Here is a 17,817-nt window from a genome sequence, read left to right as displayed (position 1 = left end):
CCGATATCAATACATCAGCGGAAGGATGAGTTGAACAACAGATCCTGTTAAAATTGTGTCTGTAGTGTAAAAAATGTGGCTAAACTGGCGATGTAGAAATGGGGTACCGAGTTCTGTGGAAGATGTTTTTGCAGCAAGATTTAACATTGGTCTCTATGGAGCAGAAAGTTGGTTTTTCCTCTCAATTAAGTCATTTTCTGCCAAATGTGTAAATCTGTGGGATTCCACAATCACCTTTTAACGAGAAGACAGGATTAGCTACTGTATGAACTAAAAAATATATATGAAGAGTGTAAATTGTGGAGTCGAAGGCAAAAGACAAATATTTTTTTCACAAGAATCTGAAGCTGCTCTTCACTCTAGCGGTGACATCACGCACTCTAAGCTGCGCAATACACACCCATTATAAAGGCAGAAGAGGACTGAAAAAATCATAAAAGTTAAAATGGGACAGTTCAAAAACTATAAAAGATATCAAAAAGATTATAACATACAATAATAGCTTAAGATTTTCTCAGTATTTTAAAGTTGAAATGGTGTCTGTAGCTGAAAGTATGAGGAAGTTGAAGGATTTGAAAGTTGAAGAATTATTTGAATTATTTGAAAATATTCTACATAGAAACCCATTCAAAAAAAAAGTTGCAAAAAGCTTAATAATTCAAAAAGTTTAAAGATTAGAAATAATAAAAGTCATAGCACTCGTCTCCTGAAAGAGCTGAACATTTTGATATTTGAACGGTTTCTGTAGCTTAAAATATGAAGGAGCCTTAGCGTGTCAAAAAATGTACGGAAGAAATATAATAACTAGAAAATGCATTTCCTGCTGAAAATGCGTTGGAATGCTGAAAGCTGAAATTAATTGCGAAAACATTGCTGAAACATTGCTGAAACATTGCTGAAGTATGAGGACGTTGAAGGATTTGAAAGTTGAAGAAGTTTAAGAGGATTTGAAGATTTTCTCCATAGATATCCAATTCAAAAAAATTGCAAAAAGCTTAATATTTAAAAGATTTAAACATTACAAATGTGAAAAATCATAGCACCCCTCTCCTGAAAGAGCTGAACATTTTGATAGTCGAACGGTTTCTGTAGCTTAAAAAAGGGAAAAGTCCTCTCAAAATCTCTAAGACCTAAATGAATATATGAGAGACACAGAGAGAGAGAGAGATAGACTGAGTGAATGAGTGTGAGAGTGAGAAAGAGACAGACTCAGACAGTTATATGTACTGAGTGAGTGAGTGAGACAGGCAGACAGACAGTTATATATACTGAGTGAGTGTGTGAGACAGGCAGACAGACAGTTACATGTACTGAGTGAGTGAGACAGGCAGACAGACAGTTATATGTACTGACTGAGTGAGTGAGACAGGCAGACAGACAGTTATATGTACTGAGTGAGTGAGTGAGACAGGCAGACAGACAGTTTTATGTACTGAGTGAGTGAGACAGGCAGACAGACAGTTATATGTACTGACTGAGTGAGTGAGACAGGCAGACAGACAGTTATATGTACTGAGTGAGTGAGACAGGCAGACAGACAGTTATATGTACTGAGTGAGTGAGTGAGACAGGCAGACAGACAGTTATATGTACTGAGTGAGTGAGTGAGACAGGCAGACAGACAGTTATATGTACTGAGTGAGTGAGTGAGACAGGCAGACAGACAGTTATATGTACTGACTGAGTGAGTGAGACAGGCAGACAGACAGTTATATGTACTGAGTGAGTGAGACAGGCAGACAGAGTTATATGTACTGAGTGAGTGAGTGATACAGGCAGACAGACAGTTATATGTACTGAGTGAGTGAGTGAGACAGGCAGACAGACAGTTATATGTACTGAGTGAGTGAGACAGGCAGACAGACAGTTATATGTACTGACTGAGTGAGTGAGACAGTCAGACAGACAGTTATATGTACTGATAGTGAGTGAGACAGAGAGGCAGACAGACAGACAGGAGGTCTAAAAATGCCTTTGACTGAATATCTCCAAGTCGTGTGTGTGTGTAGAGAGAGAGCCTGCGTGCGTGCGTGTGTGTAACTGGTTGCCATGGTGAGGACGCACCTGGCGTTAGAAGCAAACTGATTAAGAAACGTTACAGTAAACAGTGATTTTGAACAAAACTCCTGCCTCCTTTTAACAAAAAGGGAGCCAAAAAATAAGGATACCGTGAGAAAGATAAGACTCTGCCGAACGCGATGATGTGTTTTTTATGTTGGTGGTGTTAAAAATGTGAGCTCCGGCGCAATATACAAAACTGGTACCGTCGGCTTTCTTTGAGAAATGAGTGGTCAGATTTAACATTGGTCTCTATGGAGCAGAAAGTTGGGTTTTCCTCTCAATTAAGTCATTTTCTGGCAAATGTGTAAATCTGTGGGATTCCACAATCACTTTTTAACGAGAAGACAGGATTAGCTACTATATGAACTAAAAAATATATATGAAGAGTTAAAATTGTGGAGTCGAAGGCAAAAGACAAATATTTTTTTCACAAGAATCTGAAGCTGCTCTTCACTCTAGCGGTGACATCACGCACTCTAAGCTGCGCAATACACACCCATTATAAAGGCAGAAGAGGACTGAAAAAATCATAAAAGTTAAAATGGGACAGTTCAAAAAGTATAAAAGATATTAAAAAGATTATAACATACAATAATAGCTTAAGATTTTCTCTGTATTTTAAAGTTGAAATGGTGTCTGTAGCTGAAAGTATGAGGAAGTTGAAGGATTTGAAAGTTGAAGAATTATTTGAAGTATTTGAAAATATTCTCCATAGAAACCCATTCAAAAAAAAAGTGGCAAAAAGCTTAATAATTCAAAAAGTTTAAAGATTAGAAATATGAAGAGACATAGCACTCGTCTCCTGAAAGAGCTGAACATTTTGATATTCGAACGGTTTCTGTAGCTTAAAATATGAAGGAGCAGAAGCATTTCAAAAAACGGACGGAAGAAATATAATAATAATTAAAGCTGCAAGCAGCGATGTACGGGCCCTCGCATCCTCCCGCACGTCGGGGGTACTGGCAGGAAGCCGGCAGAAGCGGCCATAAATATCTGCGACCATCAGACAGCGAGCCCACAAGGTAGACGTATTTGTAATGCTTGGACTGTGTGACACTGGAAATTATGTAGTGCAAATATTTCACCAGTTCCTGTATCCACTATGTGGCGCTAGAGAACACGCGCAAACATGCATTATGTTGCTCTATATCAAGTATAGACCACATCGTGTAAATCCAATTCAGTGTGTCACATAACGCTGTCTTCCTGTTGCCAGTAGGTGGCACTATGACTTTAAGTGGAAATTGGCTCATAGACATCCTCAGGCCATGACTATTATCAAGTATGGCAAGTTTGGAACAGATTTGAGCAAGTCCAGTGGAGTTACATCAGCTTGTTTAACGGTGAATCACTTAAAATGGCCGCCATGCCACGGCTTTGCCATTCCAGCAAACGTAAAAAAAAATTTAACTTTTAATTGCAACAGTCTTTAGATTGTACTGACCAAATATGAAGTGGATCTGACAAAGTCCCTAGGAGAAGTTCGTTAAAGTATAGCGACTAGAAAGCATGGGAAAATTCACACAAAAATCAAAATGGCCGACTTTCCGTTAATTTTAGAGCATGGTCGCAAGACATTTTTTTTTAAGTATTCATATGATACACGTGCCTACCAAATTGCATACATGTAGGTCAAACATAGCGCTGGGGCTGCATTTTTGAATATTTGTAGGGGGCGCTATCGAGGCAATTTGAAAGGGTCAAGCCAAAAAGCCATATGAAATATTTATTTCCATCACCTATGACACCTGTGCAAAGTTCCAAGGCTTGTTGAGCATCCTAAGCCACAGAAAAATAAGCTTCATTTTACATGGCGAATGACGCGTTGCCACGGCAACAGCGTTTAACGACAACTCACAATATTCATGATGAAGCATCATCATTGTCTTACAAATTACCTTACCATATTTGAGAGTGATCTGGGCAACTTCCTAGTCGAAGTACATCAAAGTATAAAACTTGTCATTTCCTTGTGCCAGTAGGTGGCGCTATGACTTTGTGAAAATATTGGCATGGAAATGTGTTCAGGCCTGGACCAGCATCATGCAAAACAAGTTTGGGGCAGATTGAATAAAGTACCTTGTAGTTACAACAACTTCCTCTTTCATGGCGAACGGCACGAAATGTGCCTGACATGGGCGCCACATAAAACGAAGGTCGTTCAATGTCAGTACACCATTTCTGTAACTTTTCATCATGAATGTCTTTAGATCATCTTGACCAATTTCAAGTTGATTGTATAAATTCTGTGGGAGGAGTTTGTTAAAGTACAATTCCTGAAAACAATGAAAAATGCCTCAAAATGCAAAGAAATGGGAGTATTACTGCATCGCCCCCTAAAGGTTGTATGGAATAAAAATTTGAGGGTATGTTACAGGACACAATGTGAACATATGCTACAGATTTCGTGGTGATAAGCCACATGGTTTTGAAGTTATATATATTGCTGTAGAAGGCCAATTCCTCATGAAATTCATTGGTCCATATATTCTTAATGCAATAAGATATCAACAAACTTTTCATAACTGTTGATGATAGATATCCAATAATGATTCACAGCAAGTTTGGTACCAATCAGACACGGGGTCTAGGAGAAGTGATTTTTTTTTTTTTTTTACAAAATTCAAAATGGCGGAAGATTTTGGTAGGCGGAGCTTAGGGTCCCAAGAGGATTTTTTGTAGAACTCATTCAGTTGCTCATGTCTGTAAAATCTTAAGTAATTTGGACATACGGGCTGTCGGGGCTTGCCTTTCCAACTTCTAGGGGGCGCTAGCGAGTCATTTTGTCATGCTCGAGCATTGGACCCATAAAATATCAAAATTTCCCGCAGTCCTGATATGCTCGCCAAATATGGGGAGGTTGGGGACATGTCAGATACCCTTAAACGCATTTTCATCATAGGGAAGAATAATAAGAATTAAAGCTGCAAGCAGCGATGTACGGGCCCTCGCATCCTCCCGCACGTCGGGGGTACTGGCGGAAAGCCGGCAGAAGCGGCCATAAACATCTGCGACCATCAGACAGCGAGCCCACAAGGTAGACGTATTTGTAATGCTTGGACTGTGTGACACTGGAAATTATGTAGTGCAAATATTTCACCAGTTCCTGTATCCACTATGTGACGCTAGAGAACACGCGCAAACATGCATTATGTTGCTCTATATCAAGTATAGACCACATCGTGTAAATCCAATTCAGTGTGTCACATAACGCTGTCTTCCTGTTGCCAGTAGGTGGCACTATGACTTTAAGTGGAAATTGACTCATAGACATCCTCAGGCCATGACTATTATCAAGTATGGCAAGTTTGGGACAGATTTGAGCAAGTCCAGTGGAGTTACATCAGCTTGTTTGACGGCGAATCACTTAAAATGGCCGCCATGCCACGGCTACGCCATTCCAGCAAACGTAAAACTTTTAATAACTGTTAATTGCAACAGTCTTTAGATTATACTGACCAAATTTGAAGTGGATCTGACGAAATCCCTAGGAGGAGTTTGTTAAAGTATAGCGACTAGAAAGCATGGGAAAATTCACACAAAAATCAAAATGGCCGACTTTCCGTTAATTTTAGAGCATGGTCGCAAGACATTTTTTTTTAAGTCTTCATATGATACACATGCCTACCAAATTGCATACATGTAGGTCAAACGTAACGCTGGGGCTGCGTTTTTGAATATTTGTAGGGGGCGCTATCGAGGCAATTTGAAAGGGTCAAGCCAAAAAGCCATATGAAATATTTATTTCCATCACCTATGACACCTGTGCAAAGTTCCAAGGCTTGTTGAGCATCCTAAGCCACAGAAATAATAAGCTTCATTTTACATGGCGAATGACGCGTTGCCACGGCAACAGCGTTTAACGACAACTCACAATATTCATGATGAAGCATCATCATTGTCTTACAAATTACCTTACCATATTTGAGAGTGATCTGGGCAACTTCCTAGTCGAAGTACATCAAAGTATAAAACTTGTTATTTCCTTGTGCCAGTAGGTGGCGCTATGACTTTGTGAAAATGTTGGCATGGAGATGTGTTCAGGCCTGGACCAGCATCATGCAAAACAAGTTTGGGGCAGATTGAATAAAGTACCTTGTAGTTACAACAACTTCCTCTTTCATGGCGAACGGCACGAAATGTGCCTGACATGGGCGCCACATAAAACGAAGGTCGTTCAATGTCAGTACACCATTTCAGTAACTTTTAATCATTAATGTCTTTAGATCATCTTGACCAAATTTGAAGTTGATTGTATAAATTCTGTGGGAGGAGTTCGTTAAAGTACAATGCCTGAAAACAATGAAAAATACCTCAAAATGCAAAGAAATGGGAGTATTACTGCATCGCCCCCTAAAGGTTCTATGGAATAAAAATTTGAGGGTATGTTACAGGACACAATGTGAACATATGCTACAGATTTCGTGATGATAAGCCACATGGTTTTGAAGTTATATATATTGCTGTAGAAGGCCAATTCCTCATGAAATTCATTGGTCCATATATTCTTAATGCAATAAGATATCAACAAACTTTTCATAACTGTTGATGATAGATATCCAATAATGATTCACAGCAAGTTTGGTACCAATCAGACCCAGGGTCTAGGAGACGTGATTTTTTTTTTTTTTTTACAAAATTCAAAATGGCGGAAGATTTTGGTAGGCGGAGCTTAGGGTCCCAATATTATTTTTTATAGAACTCATTCAGTTGCTCATGTCTGTAAAATCTTAAGTAATTTGGACATACGGGCTGTCGGGTCTTGCCTTTCCAACCTCTAGGGGGCGCTAGCGAGTAATTTTGTATGCGCGAGCATTGGACCCATAAAATATCAAAATTTCCCGCAGTCCTGATATGCTCGCCAAATATGGGGAGGTTGGGGACATGTCAGATACCCTTAAACGCATTTTCATCATAGGGAAGAATAAGAATAATAATTCCTACAGATACAATAGGGACCTCGCGGACCCGACGTTGTCGGTGCTCGGGCCCTAATAATAATTCCTACAGATACAATAGGGACCTCGCGGACCCGACGTTGTCGGTGCTCGGGCCCTAATAAAAAGAGGAATAAAGAAGAGGATAACAATACTTGGAATGCTTAAAAGCATTCCAACAATAAAAAGAGGAATAAAGAAGAGGATAACAATACTTGGAATGCTTAAAAGCATTCCAACAACTAGAAAATGCATTTCCTGCTGAAAATGCGTTGGAATGCTGAAAGCTGAAATTAATTGCAAAAACATTGCTGAAAATAGATATCCAAATCAAAAAAAATTAAAAAAAGCTTAATAATTCAAAAAGTTTAAAGATTACAAATGGCTGAAAATACAGAAATGGGAGACTACCTGTCTGAAAAATGTTGTAGCCTGAAAGCATTTAAACTGCACTGCTGAAAACCCTTCTAGTTGAAATGTTTAACTATGGCGTCTGTAGCTGAAAGTATGAGGAAGAAGAAGGCTTTGAAACTTGAAGAAGTTTAAGAGGATTTGAAGATTTTCTCCAGATATCCAATTAAAAAAAGATTGCAAAAAGCTGAATAATTCAAAGTTTAAAGCTTACAAATATGAAAAGTCATATCACTCCTCTCCTGAAAGAGCTGAACATTTTAATATTTGAATGGTTTCTGTGGCTTAAAAGATGTCAGCAGTAGCGATATTTGTTTTAGTAGTAGTAGAAGTTGTAGTTCTAGTAGAAGTATTATAAGTAGTAGAAGTATTAGTAGCATTAGAATAAGTGTGTTTGTGGGGGGTCCTCAAAGTATCCAAGACCTGAATGACTGAATGAGAGACACAGAGAGACAGAGAGAGAGAAGTGTATGTGCGCGTGTGTCTGTGAGTCTGTGTGTTTATCAACATTGCTGATTACCTTAATCACGAACACCTGTGTGCCAGCAGCCTGTTCATGGAGAACAGACAGGCAGACAGACAGTTACATGGACTGAGTGAGTGTGAGAGAGAGACAGACAGCCAGACAGACAGTTAGATGACTGAGTGAGTGTGAGAGAGAGACAGACAGGCAGACAGACAGTTAGATGACTGAGTGAGTGTGAGAGAGAGACAGGCAGGCAGACAGACAGTTATATGTACTGAGTGAGTGAGTGAGCCAGGCAGACAGACAGTTATATGTACTGAGTGAGTGAGCCAGGCAGACAGACAGTTATATGTACTGAGTGAGTGAGAAAGGCAGACAGACAGTTATATGTACTGAGTGAGTGAGTGAGAGAGACAGGCAGACAGACAGTTATATGTAATGAGTGAGTGAGTGAGACAGGCAGACAGACAGATATATGTACTGACTGAGTAAGTGAGACAGGCAGACAGACAGTTTTATGTACTGAGTGAGTGAGACAGACCGACAGACAGACAGACAGACAGACTGAGACCGTTAGATGGACTGAGTGAGTGAGACAGGCCGACAGACAGTTATATGTACTGACAGAGTGAGTGAGACAGAGAGGCAGACAGACAGACAGGAGGTCTAAAAATGCCTTTGACTGAATATCTCCAAGTCGTGTGTGTGTGTAGAGAGAGAGCGTGCGTGCGTGCGTGTGTGTAACTGGTTGCCATGGTGAGGACGCACCTGGTGTTTATAAACATCCCTAATTAGAAACACCTGTGTGCCAGCAGCCTGTTCATGGAGAACAGACAGGGAAACACCTCTCAAACAAATCCTCAAAAACCCCATAACCGTAGCTCCTATTGCTCCGATATCATTACATGAGCGGAAGGATGAGTTGAACAACAGATCCTGTGAAAATTGTGTCTGTAGTGTAAAAAATGTGGCTAAACTGGCGATGTAGAAATGGGGTACCGAGTTCTGTGGAAGATGTTTTTGCAGCAAGATTTAACATTGGTCTCTATGGAGCAGAAAGTTGGGTTTTCCTCTCAATTAAGTCATTTTCTGCCAAATGTGTAAATCTGTGGGATTCCACAATCACTTTTTAACGAGAAGACAGGATTAGCTACTGTATGAACTAAAAAATATATATGAAGAGTTAAAATTGTGGAGTCGAAGGCAAAAGACAAATATTTTTTTCACAAGAATCTGAAGCTGCTCTTCACTCTAGCGGTGACATCACGCACTCTAAGCTGCGCAATACACACTCATTATAAAGGCAGAAGAGGACTGAAAAATTCATAAAAGTTAAAATGGGACAGTTCAAAAAGTATAAAAGATATAAAAAAGATTATAACATACAATAATAGCTTAAGATTTTCTCTGTATTTTAAAGTTGAAATGGTGTCTGTAGCTGAAAGTATGAGGAAGTTGAAGGATTTGAAAGTTGAAGAATTATTTGAATTATTTGAAATATTTGAAAATATTCTCCATCGAAACCCATTAAAAAAAAAGTTGAAAAAAGCTTAATAATTCAAAAAGTTTAAAGATTAGAAATAATAAAAGTCATAGCACTCGTCTCCTGAAAGAGCTGAACATTTTGATAGTTGAACGGTTTCTGTAGCTTAAAATATGAAGGAGCCTTAGCGTTTCAAAGAATGGGGACGGAAGAAATATAAAAAGAGGAACTAGAAAATGCATTTCCTGCTGAAAATGCGTTGGAATGCTAAAAGCTGAAATTAATTGCAAAAACATTGCTGAAAATAGATATCCAATTAAAAAAAAATTGCTAAAAGCTTAATAATTCAAAAAGTTTAAAGATTACAAATGGCTGAAAATACAGAAATGGGAGACTACCTGTCTGAAAAATGTTGTAGCCTGAAAGCATTTAAACTGCACTGCTGAAAACCCTTCTAGTTGAAATGTTTAACTATGGCGTCTGTAGCTGAAAGTATGAGAAAGAAGAAGGCTTTGAAAGTTGAAGAAGTTTAAGAGGATTTGAAGATTTTCTCCAGATATCCAATTAAAAAAAGATTGCAAAAAGCTGAATAATTCAAAGTTTAAAGCTTACAAATATGAAAAGTCATATCACTCCTCTCCTGAAAGAGCTGAACATTTTAATATTTGAATGGTTTCTGTGGCTTAAAAGATGTCAGCAGTAGCGATATTTGTTTTAGTAGTAGTAGAAGTTGTAGTTCTAGTAGAAGTATTATAAGTAGTAGAAGTATTAGTAGCATTAGAATAAGTGTGTGTGTGGGGGGTCCTCAAAGTATCCAAGACCTGAATGACTGAATGAGAGACACAGAGAGACAGAGAGAAGTGTATGTGCGCGTGTGTCTGTGAGTCTGTGTGTTTATCAACATTGCTGATTACCTTAATCACGAACACCTGTGTGCCAGCAGCCTGTTCATGGAGAACAGACAGGCAGACAGATAGTTACATGGACTGAGTGAGTGTGAGAGAGAGAGACAGACAGCCAGACAGACAGTTAGATGACTGAGTGAGTGTGAGAGAGAGACAGACAGGCAGACAGACAGTTAGATGACTGAGTGAGTGTGAGAGAGAGACAGGCAGGCAGACAGACAGTTATATGTACTGAGTGAGTGAGTGAGACAGGCAGACAGACAGTTATATGTACTGAGTGAGTGAGACAGGCAGACAGACAGTTATATGTACTGAGTGAGTGAGTGAGAGAGACAGGCAGACAGACAGTTATATGTACTGAGTGAGTGAGTGAGACAGGCAGACAGACAGTAATATGTACTGACTGAGTGAGTGAGAGGGGCAGACAGACAGATATATGTACTGACTGAGTAAGTGAGACAGGCAGACGGACAGTTATATGTACTGAGTGAGTGTGAGAGAGAGACAGGCAGGCAGACAGACAGTTATATGTACTGACTGAGTGAGTGAGACAGAGAGGCAGACAGACAGACAGGAGGTCTAAAAATGCCTTTGACTGAATATCTCCAAGTCGTGTGTGTGTGTAGAGAGAGAGCGTGCGTGCGTGCGTGTGTGTAACTGGTTGCCATGGTGAGGACGCACCTGGTGTTTATAAACATCCCTAATTAGAAACACCTGTGTGCCCGCAGCCTGTTCATGGAGAACAGACAGGGAAACACCTCTCAAACAAATCCTCAAAAACCCCATAACCGTAGCTCCTATTGCTCCGATATCATTACATGAGCGGAAGGATGAGTTGAACAACAGATCCTGTGAAAATTGTGTCTGTAGTGTAAAAAATGTGGCTAAACTGGCGATGTAGAAATGGGGTACCGAGTTCTGTGGAAGATGTTTTTGCAGCAAGATTTAACATTGGTCTCTATGGAGCAGAAAGTTGGTTTTTCCTCTCAATTAAGTCATTTTCTGCCAAATGTGTAAATCTGTGGGATTCCACAATCACTTTTTAACGAGAAGACAGGATTAGCTACTGTATGAACTAAAAAATATATATGAAAAGTGAAAATTGTGGAGTCGAAGGCAAAAGACAAATATTTTTTTCACAAGAATCTGAAGCTGCTCTTCACTCTAGCGGTGACATCACGCACTCTAAGCTGCGCAATACACACCCATTATAAAGGCAGAAGAGGACTGAAAAAATCATAAAAGTTAAAATGGGACAGTTCAAAAAGTATAAAAGATATAAAAAAGATTATAACATACAATAATAGCTTAAGATTTTCTCAGTATTTTAAAGTTGAAATGGTGTCTGTAGCTGAAAGTATGAGGAAGTTGAAGGATTTGAAAGTTGAAGAATTATTTGAATTATTTGAAATATTTGAAAATATTCTCCATAGAAACCCATTCAAAAAAAAAGTTGGAAAAAGCTTAATAATTCAAAAAGTTTAAAGATTAGAAATATGAAGAGACATAGCACCCCTCTCCTGAAAGAGCTGAACATTTTGATAGTTGAACGGTTTCTGTAGCTTAAAATATGAAGGAGCCTTAGCGTGTCAAAGAATGGGGACGGAAGAAATAGAAGAATAAAGAGAAACAGGATAACAATACTTGGAATGCTTAACAGCATTCCAACAATAAAGAAGAGGATAACAATAGTTGGAATGCTTGACAGCATTCCAACAAAAAGAGGAATAAAGAAGAGGATAACATTACTTGGAATGCTTAAAAGCATTCCAACAATAAAGAAGAGGATAACAATACTTGGAATGCTTAAAAGCATTCCAACAATAAAGAGAAACAGGATAACAATACTTGGAATGCTTAACAGCATTCCAACAATAAAGAAGAGGATAACAATACTTGGAATGCTTAAAAGCATTCCAACAATAAAGAGAAACAGGATAACAATACTTGGAATGCTTAACAGCATTCCAACAATAAAGAAACAGGATAACAATAGTTGGAATGCTTGACAGCATTCCAACAATAAGCCCGCAGGATTACAGTCAGTGTGCTTTGGCACAGGCAGTTCTACTGCCTTTGTGCCACAAAGCCACACTGAACAAGTAAGAGAGAAACAAGCGCAACAGTAAATGTCAGCGAAATACAGTTAAGACTCACACGGAGCTGAAATGAAACCAAACTCCTGATGGATGCAGAGTAGTTCAGGTCTTAGGACAAAAGATATTTCCACGCCTCTCATGCTAACCATAGACTGTATATAAGAAGTGGACGTAATCATCGTGATGTCACCCATTGGTTTGTGGACTGATGTTATGAAGCCTTGAGTTTGGTGATTTTGCCGTCGCCATCTTAGCTTTTTTGCAGCTTATGAGCAGAAGTGATTATATTTGTAGTGTGGAGGAGTGACGTAGAGACGCTGTATACGTGTCTGGAAGCGGCAGCGACCTGTCAATCACAGTAAGCACGCCCTAAAGCATCCCCTGCTTTATGGTTTGTTTGACTCTAAATGGACCATCATTTACTAAATGAACATCATGCTGTATTGAAGAAGACTTGAAACTAGAGATTGAGACCATAAACTCATGTTTACAATGTTTACTGAGGTAATAAATCAAGAGAGAAGTAGAGTCATTTTCTCATAGACTTCTATACAACCAGAGGAGTCGCCCCCTGGTGGACATTAGAGAGAATGCAAGTTTAAGACGCTTCTTCATCAGCTTCACTCGACAGGTTTCCTCCTGATGCTAACCGGACATTTCCTACTGCTGATAATTCCCGTTCAAAGCACTCAACTGGTGAGGCAGCCACAGGTACACGGTGTATGTTTCACTGTGAACAGATGAACCGGTTGCTCTTCTGCTGTAGCTGCTCAAGGAGTGTTTGGAGCGCACTTGCTGTTGCCACAGTAACCGTGTGTGTGTGTGTGTGTGTGTGTGTGTGTGTGTGTGTGTGTGTGTGTGTGTGTGTGTGTGTGTGTGTGTGGGGGGGGGGGGGGGTGGTGTTGCCAAATCAACCAGGGCTGAAACCTAAGGATTCTGACTTTAATGGGTAATTCTTGATTCAAACCTCCTCGTTGTGCCACAGACAAAGCTGAAAAGCATGGGAGAATCGGGAATTCTCATCGTTAAGGCCATGCTTGTGGAATCGGCTTTAAACTTGGGTCTTGAAATATTTGCTATATATATTTATCCTATTTCAACCGCTTTAATTGCAAGGTTCATTTATGTGAATTGTTTAGTTTTAAGCTTGTACTAGAATTGTTTTTACCGTGTATGCGAAGAACCCTGAGATTTTGTTTTGTGTATTTGAAATACTGCGTGTGCTGTTTCAATTAAATGTGTTATTAGTATAATATAAGGATGAGTACTATGTTATCTATACTGGACTAATAGCATGGAGAACGTAGTTTTGTATTCAAGGTACTAAGGTACGGGCATATGCGCGCACACACACACACACACACACACACACAGACGGAGATACATACGTGTGGTGCCACATCTTGAAGAGGTGAGCTCGTACATAGGACAGAGTGCAGGGGGGGTGTTGCTTCACCACCTCCAGATATTCGTCCGCCATCTCCCACACGGGAGGGCTGCTTCCTTCAAACAGCGCCGGGTTGTGGAGGTTCCCCTCTAAAGAAAATAATGATACATAAGTTTCAAAACGGTGTATATCCTGAGCACGAATGTACATTAGATATCATCTGTTAACACCCCTGAACTAAAACAGTGTGTAATGAGACGTTGTAGACCTGCACTCATGACTCCCTGCACTCCCGTCTCCTGAATGCAGCGCTCCACATCACTCAGGTGCTGAATGTTGCCGTTTGCAAACACTGGAATATTTACTGCCTTCCTGCAACACAAAAAGAAAAGAAAAAAACACACCAAACAGTTCATGAAAAGATTTTTCCAGGATGAGGCAAACATTAAAGGGACAATTCACATATTTTTACATCTTACCTGTAGTGCTACTACTACTAAAAACTCAACAGCGATGATTCTTTCCAGAAATCACTCTGTTACTCAAGATAATCCACCAGACCTTGTTGTGAGCAGTTTCACAGAGGAACTATTTTTTTTCAACCATACATAACTCCAACACTCTGCAACTCGCACCAAAACAATCTAGATTGATGACCAGCGCTACAGGCAAGAGGAGAAAAAATATGTGTTTTTGCTTTAGGGGAGACCTGTCCCTTTAAGCACTGTGAGCCGACTAAATCATTAGTTTGATGCCATCGCGAGGGCTGGTCAAATGTTTATGTTCTAGATTAGTGAAACAGAGTGATGGCAGCTCACCGTACTGCCATGATGTGCTCCCAGTTAGCGATGCCCGTCACGGTCCCTTTCTGGTCTTTGGTCCGGCCGTGCACCGTCAGCAGCTGGGAAGACATTTGACAAAGCCAAAATTCAGGACTAGTTTGACACCTTTCTAATGCTTCCTGAAACTGGCAGATTTTACAGATGAATATGAATAAGTTCCATATTTTACATTTCTAAAAGGACAGTTCATCAACCACTGTTTGCACATTGATCACACCTGACACCCAGCTTTCTCCAGCATCTGGGCATAGCGGACTGTCCTCTCCAGCTCCTTGAACACACGGATCTTGCATGTGATGGGCACCGAGAGCTTTTCGTGCGCCAACCTGACTGTGACATACAGAAGGGGGGGTGTTAGCTGGCAAGCGGCACTACGCTGGTACATTCTGACACAGCTCATCCCAGAGTCCTACAATCAATTAAAGGCACACTTACCCATTTTCTCTAACAGCTCCCACTCGTCTTGAAGGAAAACTCCGTAGTGCCCTGAGAAACAAGCGTCAAGACAGGTTTAGTTTCCGTTTCGCTCGGTCTGCATGCAGGTCAGCGTCTTCTCTGACACAACCACCTATGTCAGTATTCGGGGGGTTCATTTCGGTGTGAACTGTGCGTACCTCTCTTAGCGATCATCTGCGGACAGCCCAGGTTGAGGTCGATAGCATCGCAGTAGTTCTGGGCCAGCAGAGCGGCCTGAAGGAACACCTCCGGATCGTTGGCACAGAACTGACACACAGGTAGAGCAACACTGAGACTTACTGGCATTACATGAGGAACCATGTTAGCGGGTAACTCCGGTATTTTTAAATCTTTCTTTTTTCCCAATGTTTTTGTGTCTAAGTGACTAATGGGGACAACAGTTTTTGAATTGGTCCAGTATTGAGAGAAAACGCAGCAGCCGATAAACAAGCTGCGATGTCATCGCTCGGGCCACCGACAAGCTCAGATTCTTATTAGAGTGGTATATGGTTGAGCTTGTATTTAGTCTTCCGACCACTCAAAGTGCTTTAACACTACATGTCATTCACACACCGATAAATACGAAGGTAGCCCCGCCCTAAAGCATACTCTGCTTTATGGTCTGTTTGACTCTAAATGGACCATCACTTACTAAATGAACATCATGCTGTACTGAAGAAGACTTGAAACTAGAGATTGAGACCATAAACTTATGTTTACTGATGTCATTTTCTCATAGACTTCCATACAATCTGACTTCTTTTTTGAGCCGCCCCCTGCTGGCCATTACATAGAATGCAAGTTTAAGGCCTTGCTTTACAGAACCAGAGGTTGCCGCCTGGTAGAAACGTGAGTGACAGTTGGAGAGAGGAGTGCCGGTGTTGTCAGAGTCTGTTGTATCGGGATACAGAAAGCGTAGCTTCGTGTTTTCTAAAAGATTTTCAATGTCATGGCTGGATATTTATTCCACAATGTAGATGCGACGCAGGATTTCAGAACGAGACTTCTCAGAGCGAGACTTCGTTAGATACCAGAACAAACAGGTCGGATCAAGCGAAACGTAAAGAAAAACGTTTTATTTCCCTGTAGGGTTCTTTCCATAATGTAGTCAGACACTTTTAATAACAATATCAGTCTGTCAGTGGCAAAAACAAGCACTTTTAGTGGACGAACATTGACGGTAAGGAGTTGCCCTGATTGATTACATTAAAGCCTGTTTAGCAGCAGCAGATGTTGTTACTTGGGAAAATAGGGTCCAAGTTGAAAAATACCAAAGTTACTCCTTTAAAGTAAGAAAAAAATCTATGTTGACCTTGCCCGTGTGGATGCTCACCTGTGTGATGAGAGGTCTGTCCTCCTCACACACCTCATTGTAGAGGTTTTCCCTCCTGTAGTTGGCGTCGCGTACGAACACCTGGGCGTGCAGCATGGGGGTGTAGCAGAGCTGGGCGCCATGCCGGCGGCTCAGCAGGCGCCAGGCCAGCTCGCTCTGGTCCACCATGGGTGCCACCACAAAGCGGGCCTCCTTCAGGGTCTTCCTCCAGAACTCGAAGCCCTGAAGCTTGGCCATCACAGTCGACTTTGCCGGACCAGGAGGGGGAAAAAAAGACCATTAAAGACATAATGGACAGACTAAGGAGATAAATAAAATAAGTGAATAAAGTACACTTCCGGACTTTGTTGTGGCACCCAGTAGTTCCGCCACATTTCATCCCAGCTTGCTGTGAAAGTTTTGAAGATGAGCTATTAACTGTGTTGAATTTCAAAACATAAAAGCTGATGATAAAAATTAAGGATTGCACCTTTAAATGTGCAACCTTTTACTACCCCAGAAATGTTTGGGTCTGTGGATTTTCTCTGGCACTTGAACGTCTCTTTCCAACACCAGCATTAGCATTCTATCGGCTCTACTCATTCCCTCTATGTTTTGATACGGTGTGGTTAGCTTACTTAGCATTCCTTTAAAAAAAATACATTTCTTGTTTTTTAAGTTAGTTTAAAGGTTTCAACCAACACATGGACTTCCCCCCCAGGTGTCTAAACGTACTGCCACTGAATTATAATCATTGCATTGAGCATGGTTTAGCTAACGTTACTTGTTCGTGTACTGACGTAAAGCAGAGTTCCTAAATGCAACGTTAGCCAGCGACACACGTAGAATATTGTAGCTTAACTAGCGAAGTTGTATCGTCAGCCTCGCCAAATGTGTACTTGTCTCCCGAGGTCAGCATGATCTAAGTTGACAGCTCAATATTTTGTTGAATATTTCTGCCTTTGACTCACCGCCTGCCTCCATAGTTAATAGCATATAGTTATTCGTACTAGATAAAACATAAATATTGTTGTAAACGTGTTTCTTGATGTTAAGGCTGCCAACTTCACACCTGACCAGGGACTACAGACGAGAACTAACCTCCTGGCTAATTCTACTATATTTACAGTCATGTTTATTTAAAAGGACGGCCCCGGAGAAGTACACTGAAAAAAGCTAAATAATAAAAAGCTGTGCCTGAGCTGTACTGCTCTTTAGCTAGCAGAGCTAACTGCAGTTAGTTGCCATGTAGCACATGATGCACCACCGCGGTACAGAACTAGAACATGTAGCACGGTTCTGTTTCTCGGGCAGCTTCCCCCGCTGCTCTGGTCACGTTCTCACTGTAACGTTACGTCTCCGTATAGCGTTACATTTTCATATGTTGTCGTTTCACCTGTAATATTGTGAGGTTAGTGGAGTATTCCTTGCGCAGCACTTTCCAAATGTGTGCAACGG

At 40.6% G+C, this 17,817-nt stretch overlaps 1 protein-coding gene across 2 annotated transcripts in view; it reads right to left on the bottom strand.

Annotated features, from left to right (window-relative positions):
- The window catches only part of dus1l (dihydrouridine synthase 1-like), a 31,318-nt gene extending 13,501 nt beyond the window's left edge, over positions 1–17,817 (bottom strand). For both annotated transcript variants that reach the window (XM_079178328.1, XM_079178329.1), the window contains exons 1-8: positions 17,756–17,817; positions 16,381–16,626; positions 15,206–15,314; positions 15,027–15,077; positions 14,809–14,921; positions 14,568–14,650; positions 14,018–14,121; positions 13,751–13,898 (exon numbers count right to left, since the gene is read on the bottom strand). In XM_079178328.1, coding sequence (XP_079034454.1) covers positions 13,751–13,898; positions 14,018–14,121; positions 14,568–14,650; positions 14,809–14,921; positions 15,027–15,077; positions 15,206–15,314; positions 16,381–16,617 — 845 coding nt within the window. In that variant the 5' untranslated portion in view covers positions 16,618–16,626; positions 17,756–17,817. The remainder of the gene's footprint in view (positions 1–13,750; positions 13,899–14,017; positions 14,122–14,567; positions 14,651–14,808; positions 14,922–15,026; positions 15,078–15,205; positions 15,315–16,380; positions 16,627–17,755) is intronic.

This window comes from Pholis gunnellus (assembly GCF_910591455.1).
Source record: "Pholis gunnellus genome assembly, chromosome: 17".
Lineage (NCBI taxonomy): Eukaryota > Metazoa > Chordata > Actinopteri > Perciformes > Pholidae > Pholis > Pholis gunnellus.
The sequence above is the reverse complement of the archived record's forward strand: the minus strand, read 5'-3'. Positions and strand labels throughout refer to the sequence as shown.